The following is a 12,401-nucleotide window of genomic DNA, read 5'->3' on the forward strand; positions in this document are numbered from 1 at the left end:
TGGCATACACTTTATGTAGTTTTCTTTGTAGTTAACATTCAATGACATCCCTAAACATCTGTTTTCATATAACCTCAATCAGTCTTGTCAATCACCTGCTTTCCGTAGTACAAACTCCTCGAATCCCCAATGATGACCTAGACCCAGACACACCTTCCTTATTTCTCATTTACTGTTCCACTTTTGCGTTTGAAGTGTGAAGAGGAGAAATGATCAACGCTGAAAGGTGCTTGTACGTGTTTAAGGTGAATCACATACAGAACAGGCATGTAATCCAATGGTTTCCAATGAATAACGTTTATTTCTCAACATGTTTGTATATGTATTAACCATGCAGTCTAGCACTTTAAGGCCCATAATATTCCACATCACAGAACGCGTACAGTTTTACACTAAACACAAAGCATGTACACCATCATTATACGTCAAGGTCGGAGATCGTATACATAGAAACAGATGCCTGTTTCAACCTTGCCGGTTGTCCTTTTTTTCTTTCTCTACATCTTTTGAACACCTAACTGGGTAAGCAGTGTTTTAACAAAAGGTATAAGAAACAACAATAGCAAGGCACACGTTTTTTACGTTTAAAACCTTCCCTCGTACCGTTCCTCTATGTCTTAGGAATAAAAAAAAGGAAATGGTAGATAGATACTGAATTTAAGTCAACAGTCGTCATCAATCTTATACTACACAACACTGTTCAGCTGTTTCCAACCTGGGCCGTGTTGCATAGATAGATCTACTTGCTTTAGCCTTTCATTATGACATCGGTCCAACTTCCATTTCCTTCATCAGTTGAGCGACAACACAATCACTCTCTTCTCTCTCTTTCTTAACACACGTTGTCATGGAGCTGGAAGTCTCAGAACTCTGTGGAACTCTCAGCAGTGCTGTTCTCATAGGATCCCTCCACTCCATGTGTCCTCTTCAAATTTGACCCTACTTTGTTCTGATGCAGCAAACAAGGAAAACTTGTGCCCTGGGCTTATAACATCTGCAGCTGGTTGTACAGTACCGGTGAGATAGTGAGAAATGCCATGCAAACTGGCGGAATAAGTGTGTGTGTGTGTGTGTGTGTGTGTGTGTGTGTGTGTGTGTGTGTGTGTGTGTGTGTGTGTGTGTGTGTGTGTGTGTGTGTGTGTGTGTGTGTGAGTGTGTGTGTGTTTGGTGAGAAATGGACGTGGGGTTTGCATGGTGGTCGGCAGAGCAGTGAGGTAGCTCAGTTCCAGTCTGGGACAGGATTGGAGGAGCAAAGGACGGTGGGGGTCAAAGGTCAGGGGTCAGCGTTACAGCAGCCAGGAGGAAGAGGAGGAAGCTGGAGAGCAGTCTGGACAGAGCCATGCACCAGGGGAACAGGGGGACCAGGGGAGAGAGCCCAGGCCACAGACCACTAGGATGGACACTGCACACAGGCACTTCACTCCTCTCTCACAGCTGGGTTTTGGAGGTGGCTGTGGAAACACTCCCTGATAGTCTCTGGAAACAAAAGAACACAACAATCCGTTCCAATGTCAGTGAATTAGTAAGTTATCATAACACACTACTGTTCTATACCTATTTTAACCTTTCAAAAATCCCCCCTAATTTTGTAGTGACCAGCTCACACAAACACTGCCAGTGATGTTACAATGCAACGTCACATATTCTCAAAAACACAATATGAAGGGTGAGTATTTGAAACATTTGTCCTCAATGTACATACAGTATTTCAACAAACAACGCTGTGACACAATACCTCTGCAGTATAGACAACAAAACTACTAGTCTCTAAACCACAGACCACTGATTCATCTAGCGGTGCTTCATAGTCTGTATTCATCATTGGCCTTATTGCGCCTGTTCCCCTTTTAAAGTGTTGTGGCGTGCAGCAGGGCTGATCAAGTGGGCCAGACGAGGCGGTGCTACGGGGGTCAGATACAGCTGTGTATCTGACTACTGTGTATAGTTTTCTGGGCTCTCTGAGGCTGGGACTCACATGGGGACATGACTGGCTCACCTGCGGCAACGGTGTGTGAGTGTGTGTGTGAGTGTGTACAGACTACCGGGGCTCGGCTGGGGCTCACGTGTCCTGCCCTAAGGGCTGGCATGGGACAGCATGGGGACAGCGGGGGAGAGGGGTGGGACAGGGGGGGACTCACAGAGGGGAGACAGCAGAGTGTTTAGCCCCAGGGGTGCCTATTTGGGGATGACATCACTACATCACTAAATGCAACTCTCCCTTCAGTAACAGTTTGTTCATACCACGGGAGGGATACAGAGCCATGAATATATATAGTTCTGAGGTGAGTTGCCTTTGTGGTGACTGACTTCTAGTTGAGTAAGGCTAAATGTGGAAAATAAATATATACTGTATTAAAATAATCGTGGGTAAGGTTAAATGCGTGCTGTGTGTACATGTGAACTTGCTCAGAGACTCCCAGAAGGGAATGGAATGAAACTGTGAAGTCATTGATGTATTCTTCATCTTTGTGAAATACGTATTTCATAAGGGAGGATGACTGACTACCCAAGCAAAGGCTCTCATTCTTCCAGCACTGTCTGATGAGGCCATGAAAGAGAGTGAGGAAAGGGCATTTTGTAACGGCTAACCCCAGCCAATATATATATATATATATATCCCCTGTTAGATAATAGCTACTTTTCCAACCAATTTGCTGGTAAAGGTGCCACCACGTGGAGATTAGAGTTCCTGTCATTTGAATCATAACATTGTCTGACTACTAGACTGAGGCATTTGAGTCCTGAATGCCAAAAATAAGCTTTTATGTCCTATCATAGAACATTTAGTGCAGAGACGGGTGAAAAGAAATAGAGTACTAGTTCACCTTTTGAATTAATGGCAAATCTTCTTTTAAATGTGCTTACTTGCAGAATGGAATGAGGTGGAAAATGTGTTGTTTGCAATGCAACGCTACGATGACAGGGAGAAACCCCTTTAGCCATTTTCCCAGGTAGAGTACACAGCCCAAGGGGGTCCGTTCGTGTGTGTGTGTGTGTGTCTATGTGGGCAAGCATGCATGCATGGGCGTGTGAGAGTGTGTGTGTGCGTGTGGCGGTGCTCATCATACGTACCCTGACCTGGGGCCTGGCGGTTCCAGTCTTTGAGGCAGATGAGCCGTCAGAGACAGGGCCACTACCCTGGGGGCCCCGGCCCCCGACCTCCCCACAACCTTCGCCTGACCTTGGAGACTGAGGAGAGGAGAGAGAGAGGATGGAGAGGGAGAGAGATAGGGGGTGGGGGCAATAGAGAGAGGGAAAGAGATAGAGAGATGCGGAGAGAGGGAGGGGGTGAAAGAGAGGGAGAGGGTTGGAGAGAAAATACATCAAAACACATTAGAATTGAATTGTTGGTGGTGTTATATTTTCTGTAGTATTTTATAATCCACTCATCTTTTAGTTACAGAGCATAGCAAACAGAGATGAGGAAATAACATAGGGTTAGGGTAAATAACTACAAACCACACTAACGAATGGAAAACAATTCCCCTCTTTCCTTTAAATACTTTTTATTGAGAATTGCCTTAATAGCTTTGAAAAGATGATAAGCTGTAGACCACACGATCTACCAAGAGAGTTCTTATCTATATTATTCGTAACTGTATATTTTCCACCTCAATGAGCTGTATAAGGCCATAAGCAAACAAGAAAATGCCCACCCAGAAGTGGCGCACCTAGTGGCCAGGGACTTTAATGCAGGCAAACTTAAATTCGTTTTACCTCATTTCTACCAGCATGTGACATGTGCAACCAAAGGAGAAAAAAAACTCTAGACCACCTGTACTCCACACACATAGATGCATACAAAGCTCTCCCTCGCCCTCCATTTGGTAAATCTGACCATAATTATATCGTCCTGATTCCTGGTTACAAGCAAAAACTGAAGCAGGAAGTACCAGTGACTCGCTCAATACGGAAGTGGTCAGATGACGCGGATGCTACGCTACAGGACTGTTTTGTTAGCACAGACTGAAATATGTTCCGGGATTCATCCTATGGCATTGAGGAGTATACCACCTCAGTCACCGGCTTCATCAATAAGTGCATCGACGACGTTGTCCCCCCAGTGACTTATCCCAACCAGAAGCCATGGATTACAGGCAACATCCACTTTCAAGGAGTGGGACACTAATCCGGACGCTTATAAGAAATCCCGCTATGCCCTCAGACGAACCATCAAACAGGCAAAGCGTCAATACAGGACTAAGATTGAATCCTACCACACCGGCTCTGACACATCAGATATGGCAGGGCTTGCAACTATTACGGACTACAGAGGGAAACTCAGCCGCGAACTGCCCAGTGACGCAAGCCTACCAGACGAGCTAAATGCCTTTTATGCTCGCTTCGAGGCAAGCAACACTGAAGCATGCATGAGAGCACCAGCTGTTCCGGACGACTGTGTGATCACGCTCTCCATAGCTTCTAGTTATTTAGTCATTGTTAACTACTGCTAGCAGTCTTTACCTTTAGCACAGACACCAGCCACTTTAGCCCGGATAGCCCGGATAATATCTGCCAGTCTGCACAGCGCGATATCAGCCCCTTGCATATCGGACTGCTTTTTTCCCCCACTACATCACCGGATTCCTGCCGCAAGCTCTGGACCATTACACCGGATCATCGCAGCTAACTAGCTGCTACCGAGTGGCTATCGTGGCTAACACCCTTGTCCAGAAGCAAGCACCAGTTAGCCTCGAGCTAGGCCCATTCCCCCGGCTAGCAAAACGAAGTACACCAACTACAATACCTCTCTTGCCAATTGGCCTGGACCCTTTGTCGACACGGAGCCCCGCCGATCCATCACGACTGGTCTGCTGACGTGTTTCGGCCGATGTGCTCTCAACCGACCTCTGCGTCGTTGATGTCGTGAGGACCCAGCTACTAGCCCCGGCTCTCTAAGTGACGTGACTCCCATTCGCCCAGCCTGTTTTGTCCATTGCTGCTAAATGGATCCAATGATCACTCGGCTACACAGCTGATGCTTATTGGACTGTTCATTAACACGGTACTTCATTTTGTTTATCTGTCGGCCCCAGCCTCGAACTCAGGGCCTGTGTGTAGCTAACTGAAAATCTCTGCCCATTCATCACCATTTACCCGTTGTTGTTGTCTTAGCTGTTTACCCGTTGTTGTCTTAGCCCTCCCAATCAACACCTGTGATTGCTTTATGCCTCCCTCTAATGTCAATATGCCTTGTATACTGTTGTTTAAGGTAGCTCTCATTGTTTTGTTTTACTGCGGAGCCCCTAGTCCCGCTCTACATGCCTCGGTTAGCTCCCTTGCCCCAACCCCACACATGCGGACATCGCACCTAGCTTAACTGGCGCTTCCAGAGATGGAGCCTCACTCATCGTCACTCAATGCCTAGGTTTACTTCCACTGTACTTGCACCCTACCATGCCCTTGTTTGTGCATTATGCCCTGAATCTATCCTACCACGCCCAGAAGTCTGCTCCTTTTACTCTCTGTTCCGAACGCACTAGACGACCAGTTCTTAAAGCCTTTAGCCGTACCCTTATCCTACTCCTCCTCTGTTCCTCTGGTGATGTAGAGATTAACCCAGGCCCTGTGTGTCCCCAAGCAGCTCTCATTTGTTGACTTCTGTAACCGGAAAAGCCTTGGGTTCATGCATGTTAACATCAGAAGCCTCCTCCCTAAGTTTGCTTTATTCACTGCTTTAGCACACTCCGCCAACCCTGATGTCCTAGCCGTGTCTGAATCCTGGCTTAGGAAGGCCACCAAAAATTCTGAAATGTCCATCCCCAATTACAACATTTTCCGTCAAGATAGAACTGCTAAAGGGGGCGGAGTAGCAATCTACTGTAGAGATAGGCTGCAGAGTTCTGTCCTACTATCCAAGTCTATGCCCAAACAGTTCGAGCTACTACTTTAAAAATCCATCTCTCCAGAAATAAGTCTCTCGCCGTTGCCGCTTGTTATAGACCTCCCTCAGCTCCCAGCTGTGCCCTGGACACCATAGGTGAATTGATTGCCCCCCATCTATTGTCAGAGGTCGTACTTTTAGGTGACCTAAACTGGGATATGCTTAACACCCCGGCCATCCTACAATCTAAGCTAGATGCCCTCAATCTCAAACAAGCTATCAAGGAACCTACCAGGTACAACCCCAAATCCGTAAACATGGGCACCCTCATAGATATCCTCCTGACCAACTTGCCCTCTAAACACACCTCAGCTGTTTTCAACCAGGATCTCAGCGACCACCCCTCATCACTGTCAAACGCTCCCTAAAACACTCTTGCGAGCAGGCCTTTCTAATCGATCTGGCTCTGGTATCCTGGAAGGATATTGACCTCCTCCCGTCAGTAGAAGGTGCCTGGTTGTTCTTCAAAAGTGCCTTCCTCATCTCACCTTCCTCACCATACCTACACGTACACTACAGTCATAAGACGCAGGCCTCCTAACTGTCCCTAGAATTTCTAAGCAAACAGCTGGAGGCAGGGCTTTCTCCTATAGAGCTCCATTTTTATGGAATGGTCTGCCTACCCATGTGAGAGACGAGAACTCAGTCTCAACCTTTAAGTCTTTATTGAAGACTCATCTCTTCAGTAGGTCCTATGATTGAGTGTAGTCTGGCCCAGGAGTATGAAGGTGAACGGAAAGGCACTGGAGCAACGAACCGCCCTTGCTGTCTCTGCCTGGCCGGTTCCCCTCTCTCCACTGGGATTCTCTGCCTCTAACCCTATTACAGGAGCTGAGTCACTGGCTTACTGGTGCTCTTCCATGCCATCCCTAGGAGGGGTGCGTCACTTGAGTGGGTTGAGTCACTGACGTGATCTTCCTGTCCGGGTTGGCGCCCCCCCCTTGGGTTGTGCCGTGGGGGAGATCTTCGTGGGCTATACTCGGCCTTGTCTCAGGATGGTAAGTTGGTGGTTGGAGATATCCCTCTAGTGGTGTGGGGGCTGTGCTTTGGCAAAGTGGGTGGGGTTATATCCTGGCCGGGTCCGGGGGTATCGTCGGATGGGGCCACAGTGTCTCCCGACCCCTCCTGTCTCAGCCTCCAGTATTTATGCTGTAGTAGTTTATGTGTCGGGGGGCTAGGGTCAGTCTGTTATATCTGGAATATTTCTCCTGTCTTATCAGGTGTCCTGTGTGAATTTAAGTATGCTCTCTAATTCTCTCCCTCCCTCTTTCTTTCTTTCTTTCTTTCTTTCTTTTTTTCTTTCTTTCTTTCTCTCTCTCGGAGGACCTGAGCCCTAGGACCATGCCTCAGGACTACCTGGCCTGATGACTCCTTGCCGTCTCCATGTCCACCTGGCTGTGCTGCTGCTCCAGTTTCAACTGTTCTGCCTGCGGCTATGGAACCCTGACCTGTTCACCGGACGTGCTACCTGTCCCAGACCTGCTGTTTTCAACTCTCTAGAGACAGCAGGAGCGGTAGAGATACTCTGAATGATCGGATATGAAAAGCCAACTGACATTTACTCCTGATTTGCTGACCTGTTGCACCCTCGACAACGACTGTGATTATTATTAATTCATCTATGAACATTTGAACATCTTGGCCATGTTCTGTTATAATCTCCACCTGGCACAGCCGGAAGAGGACTGGCCACCCCTCATAGCCTGGTTCCTCTCTAGGATTCTTCCTAGGTTCTGGCCTTTATAGGGAGTTTTTCCTAGCCACCGTGCTTCTACACCTGCATTGCTTGCTGTTTGGGGTTTTAGGCTGGGTTTCTGTACAGCACTTTGAGATATCAGCTGATGTAAGAAGGGCTTTATAAATACATTTGATTTGATCTTAAATAAGCATGCCCCTTTATAAAAAAATTGAACTAAGAACAGATATAGCCCCCTCCAGACTTGACTGCCCTTGTCCAGCACAAAAACATCCTGTGGCGCACTAGTCCCTGCGACATGCAACTTTTCAGCGAAGTCAGTAACCAATATACAGAGTGGCAAAAAGTATTTAGTCAGCCACCAATTGTGCAAGTTCTCCCACTTAAAAAGATGAGAGAGGCCTGTAATTCATCATAGGTACACTTCAACTATGACAGACAAAATGAGAAAAAAAAATCCTGAAAATCACATTGTAGGATTTTTAATGAATTTATTTGCAAATTCTGGTGGAAAATAAGTATTTGGTCACCTACAAACAAGCAAGATTTCTGTCTGTCATAGTTGAAGTGTACCTATGATGAAAATTACAGGCCTCTCTCATCTTTTTAAGTGGGAGAACTTGCACAATTGGTGGCTGACTAAATACTTTTTTGCCCCACTGTACACAGTCAGTTAGGAAAGCAAAGGCTAGCTTTTTCAAAGAGAAATTTGCATCCTGTGCAGCACTAATTCCAAAATGTTCTGGGATACTGTAAAGTCCATGGAGAATAAGAGCACCTCCTCTCAGCTGCCCACTGCACTGAGGCTAGGAAACACTGTCACCACCGATAAATCCATGATAATCGAGAATTTCAACAAGCATTTCTCTACAGTTGGCCACGCTTTCCACCTGGCTACCCCAACCCTGGCCAACAGCTCTGCACCCCCCGCAGCAACTGGCCCAAGTCTTCAAAAGTCTATAAAAGCCAAGTGAACAAACAGATTACCGATCGTCTCGAATCCCACCGTACTTTCTCCGCTATGCAATCCGGTTTCCGAGTTTATCACGGGTGCCTCTCAGCCACGCTCAAGGTCCTAAACGATAGCATAACCACCATCGATAAAAAACAGTACTGTGCAGCCGTCTTCATCGACCTGGCCAAGGCTTTTGACTCTGTCAATCACCATATTCTTATCGGCAGACTCAACAGCCTTGGTTTCTCTAATGACTGCCTCGCCTGGTTCACCAACTACTTCGCTGATAGAGTTCAGTGTGTCAAATCGGAGGGCTTGTTGTCCGGACCTCTGCCAGTCTCTATGGGGGTGCCACAGGGTTCAATTCTCGGGCCGACTATTTTCTCTGTATGTATCAATGATGTCGCTCTTGCTGCGGGTGATTCTTTGATCCACCTCCACTCAGACGACACCATTCTGTATACATCTGGCCCTTCCATACAACACTTCTTCCGTGGCCTCCAACTGTTCTTAAACGCTAGTAAAACTAAATGCATGCTCTTCAACCGATCGCTGCCCGCACCCGCCCGCCCGCCTAGCATCACTACTCTGGACGGTTCTGACTTAGAATATGTGGACAACTATAAATACCTAGGTGTCTCTCTAGACTGTAAACTCTCCTTCCAGACTCATATTAAGCATCTCCAATCCAAAATTAAATCTAGAATCGGCTTCCTATTTCACAACAAAGCCTCCTTCACTCATGCTGCCAAACATACCCTCGTACAACTGACTATTCTGCCGATCCTTGACTTCGGCGATGTCATTTACAAAATAGCCTCCAACACAGAGCAGCTTACCGATCACTGCACCTGTACACAGCCCATCTGTAAATAGCCCATCCAACCAATTACCTACCTCGTATTTGTTTTTTGTTTTTTTTCTGCTCTTTTGCACACCAGTATTTCTACTTGCACATCCTCATCTGCACATCTATCACTCCAGTGTCAATTGTTAAATTGTAATCACTTCGCCACTATGGCCTATGTATTGCCTTACCTCCTTACTTCATTTGCACACACTGTATACAGATTTTCTTTTGTGATATTGACTGTACGTTTGTTTATCCCATGTGTAACTCTGCGTTGTTGTTTTTGTCACACTGCTTTGCTTTATCTTGGCCAGGTCGCAGAACTTGTTCTCAACTGGCCTACCTGGTTAAATAAAGGTGAAATAAAAAATTCAAACATGTGAGCAAGACCCTTAAACAGGTCAACATTTACAAGCCCGCGGGGCCAGACGGATTACCAGAACATGTACTCAGAGCATGTGCGGACCAACTGGCAAGTGTCTTCACTGACATTTTCAACATCTCCCTGACCGAGTCTGTAATACCTACGTTTCAAGCAGAACACCATAGTCCATGTGCCCAAGAAAGAGAAGGTAACCTGCCAAAATGACTACCGCTCCATAGCACTCACATCGGTAGCCATGAAGAGCTTTGAAAGGCTGGTCATGGCTCACATCAACACCATCATCCCAGAAACCCTAGACTCACTCCAATTCGCATTCCACCCCAACAGATCCACAGATGACGCAATCGCACTCCACACAGCCCTTTCCCACCTGGACAAAAGGAACACCTATGTGAGAATGATGTTCATTGACTACAGCTTAGCGTTCAACATCATAGTGCCCACAAAGCTCATCACTAAGCTAAGGACTCCCTCTGCAACTGGATCCTGGACTTCCTGACGGGCCGCCCCCGGGTGGTAAGGGTAGGCAACAACCCATCTGCCACGCGTGCTCAGTCCCCCCCTGTTCTCCCTGTTCACCCACGACTGCGTGGCCAAGCACGACTCCAACACCATCATTAAGTTTGCTGACGACACAACAGTGGTAGGCCTAATCACCGACAACGATGAGACAGACTATAGGGAGGAGGTCAGAGACCTGGCAGTGTGGTGCCAGGACAACAACCTCTCCCTCAATGTGAGCAAGACAAAATAGCTGATCGTGGACTACAGGAAAAGGAGGGTTGAACCGGCCCCCATTAACATCGACGGGCTGTAGTGGCCAAGCTTCCTGCCATCCAGGACCTACAGTATATACTAGACGGAGTCAGAGGAAGGCACCAAAAATTGTCAAAGACTACAGTCACCGAAGTCATAGACTCTCTGCTACCGCATGGCAAGTGGTACCGGAGCGCCAAGTCTACAGTGGCAAGAAAAAGTATATGAACCGTTTGGAATTACCTAGATTTCTGCATAAATTGGGCATCAAATTTGATCTGATCTTCATCTAAGTCACAACAATAGACAAACATAGTGTGCTTAAACTAATAACACACTAATTATTGTATTTTTTTGTCTATATTGAATACATCATTTAAACATTCACAGTGTAGGTTGGAAAAAGTATGTGAACCCTTAGGCTAATGACTTCTCCAAAAGCTAATTGGAGTCAGGAGTCAGCTAACCTGGAGTCCAATCAATGAGACGAGATTGGAGATATTGGTTAGAGCTGCCTTGCCCTATAAAAAACACTCACTAAATTTGAGTTTGCTATTCACAAGAAGCATTGCCTGATGTGAATCATGCCTCGAACAAAAGAGATCTCAGAAGACCTAAGATTAAGAATTGTTGACTTGCATAAAGCTGGAAAGGGATACAAAAGTATCTCTAAAAGCCTTGATGTTCATCAGTCCACGGTAAGACAAATTGTCTTTAAATGGAGAAAGTTCAGCACTGCTGCTACTCTCCCTAGGAGTAGCCGTCCTGCAAAGATGACTGCAAGAGAACAGCGCAGAATGCTCAATGAGGTTAAGAAGAATCCTAGAGTGTCAGCTAAAGACTTACAGAAATCTCTGGAACATGCTAACATCTCTGTTGACGAGACTAGAATACGTAAAACACTAAACAAGAATGGTGTTCATGGGAGGACACCACGGAAGAAGCCACTGCTGTCCAAAAAAAACATTTCTGCACGTCTGAAGTTTGCAAAAGTGCACCTGGATGTTCCACAGCGCTACTGGCAAAATATTCTGTGGACAGACAAAACTACAGTTGAGTTGTTTGGAAGGACCACACAACACTGTGGAGAAAAAGAGGCACAGCACACCAACATCAAAACATCATCCAACTGTAAAATATGGTGGAGGGAGCATCATGGTTTGAGTCTGCTTCCTTGCCTCAGGGCCAGGACAGCTTGCTATCATTAACGGAAAAATCAATTCCCAAGTTTATCAAGACATTTTGCAGGAGAATGTTAGGCTATCTGTCCGCCAATTGAAGCTCAACAGAAGTTGGATGATGCAGCAGGACAACGACCCCAAACACAACAACAACAGAAGAAAATACACCTTCTGGAGTGGCCCAGTCAGAATCCTGACCTCAACCAGATTGAGATGCTGTGGCATGACCTCAAGAGAGCAGTTCACACCAGACATCCCAAGAATATTGCTGAACTGAGACAGTTTTGTAAAGAGGAATGGTCCAAAATTCCTCTTGACCGTTGTGCAGGTTTGATCCGCAACTGCAGAAAACGTTTGGTTGACGTTATTGCTGCCAAAGGAGGCAGCAATAACCAGTTATTCAATCCAAGGGCTCACATACTTTTCCCACCCTGCACTGTGAATGTTTACACAATGTGTTCAATCGATACATGAAAACGTATAACTGTTTGTGTGTTATCAGTTTAAGCAGTGTTTGTCTATTGTTGTGACCTAGATGAAGATCAGATCAAATTTTATTAAAATTTTATGCAGAAATCCAGGAATTTCCAAAGGGTTCATATACTTTTTCTTGCCACTGTAGGTCCAAAAGGCTCCTTAACATCTTCTAGACTGCTGAACAATTAATCAAATAGCCAACCAGACTATTTACATT

The 12,401-nt window shown here is 46.2% G+C and overlaps 1 protein-coding gene across 3 annotated transcripts in view; it reads right to left on the reverse strand.

Annotated features, from left to right (window-relative positions):
• Window positions 1-278: 278 nt before the first annotated feature.
• LOC139553310 (A-kinase anchor protein 6-like) overlaps window positions 279-12,401 on the reverse strand; it is a 189,133-nt gene continuing 177,010 nt past the window's right edge. For all 3 annotated transcript variants that reach the window (XM_071365507.1, XM_071365506.1, XM_071365508.1), the window contains exons 14-15: window positions 3,073-3,189; window positions 279-1,476 (exon numbers count right to left, since the gene is read on the reverse strand). In XM_071365507.1, the coding sequence (XP_071221608.1) occupies window positions 1,429-1,476; window positions 3,073-3,189 (165 nt within the window). In that variant the 3' untranslated portion in view covers window positions 279-1,428. The remainder of the gene's footprint in view (window positions 1,477-3,072; window positions 3,190-12,401) is intronic.

Source organism: Salvelinus alpinus, chromosome 25 (genome assembly GCF_045679555.1).
Source record: "Salvelinus alpinus chromosome 25, SLU_Salpinus.1, whole genome shotgun sequence".
Classification (NCBI taxonomy): domain Eukaryota; kingdom Metazoa; phylum Chordata; class Actinopteri; order Salmoniformes; family Salmonidae; genus Salvelinus; species Salvelinus alpinus.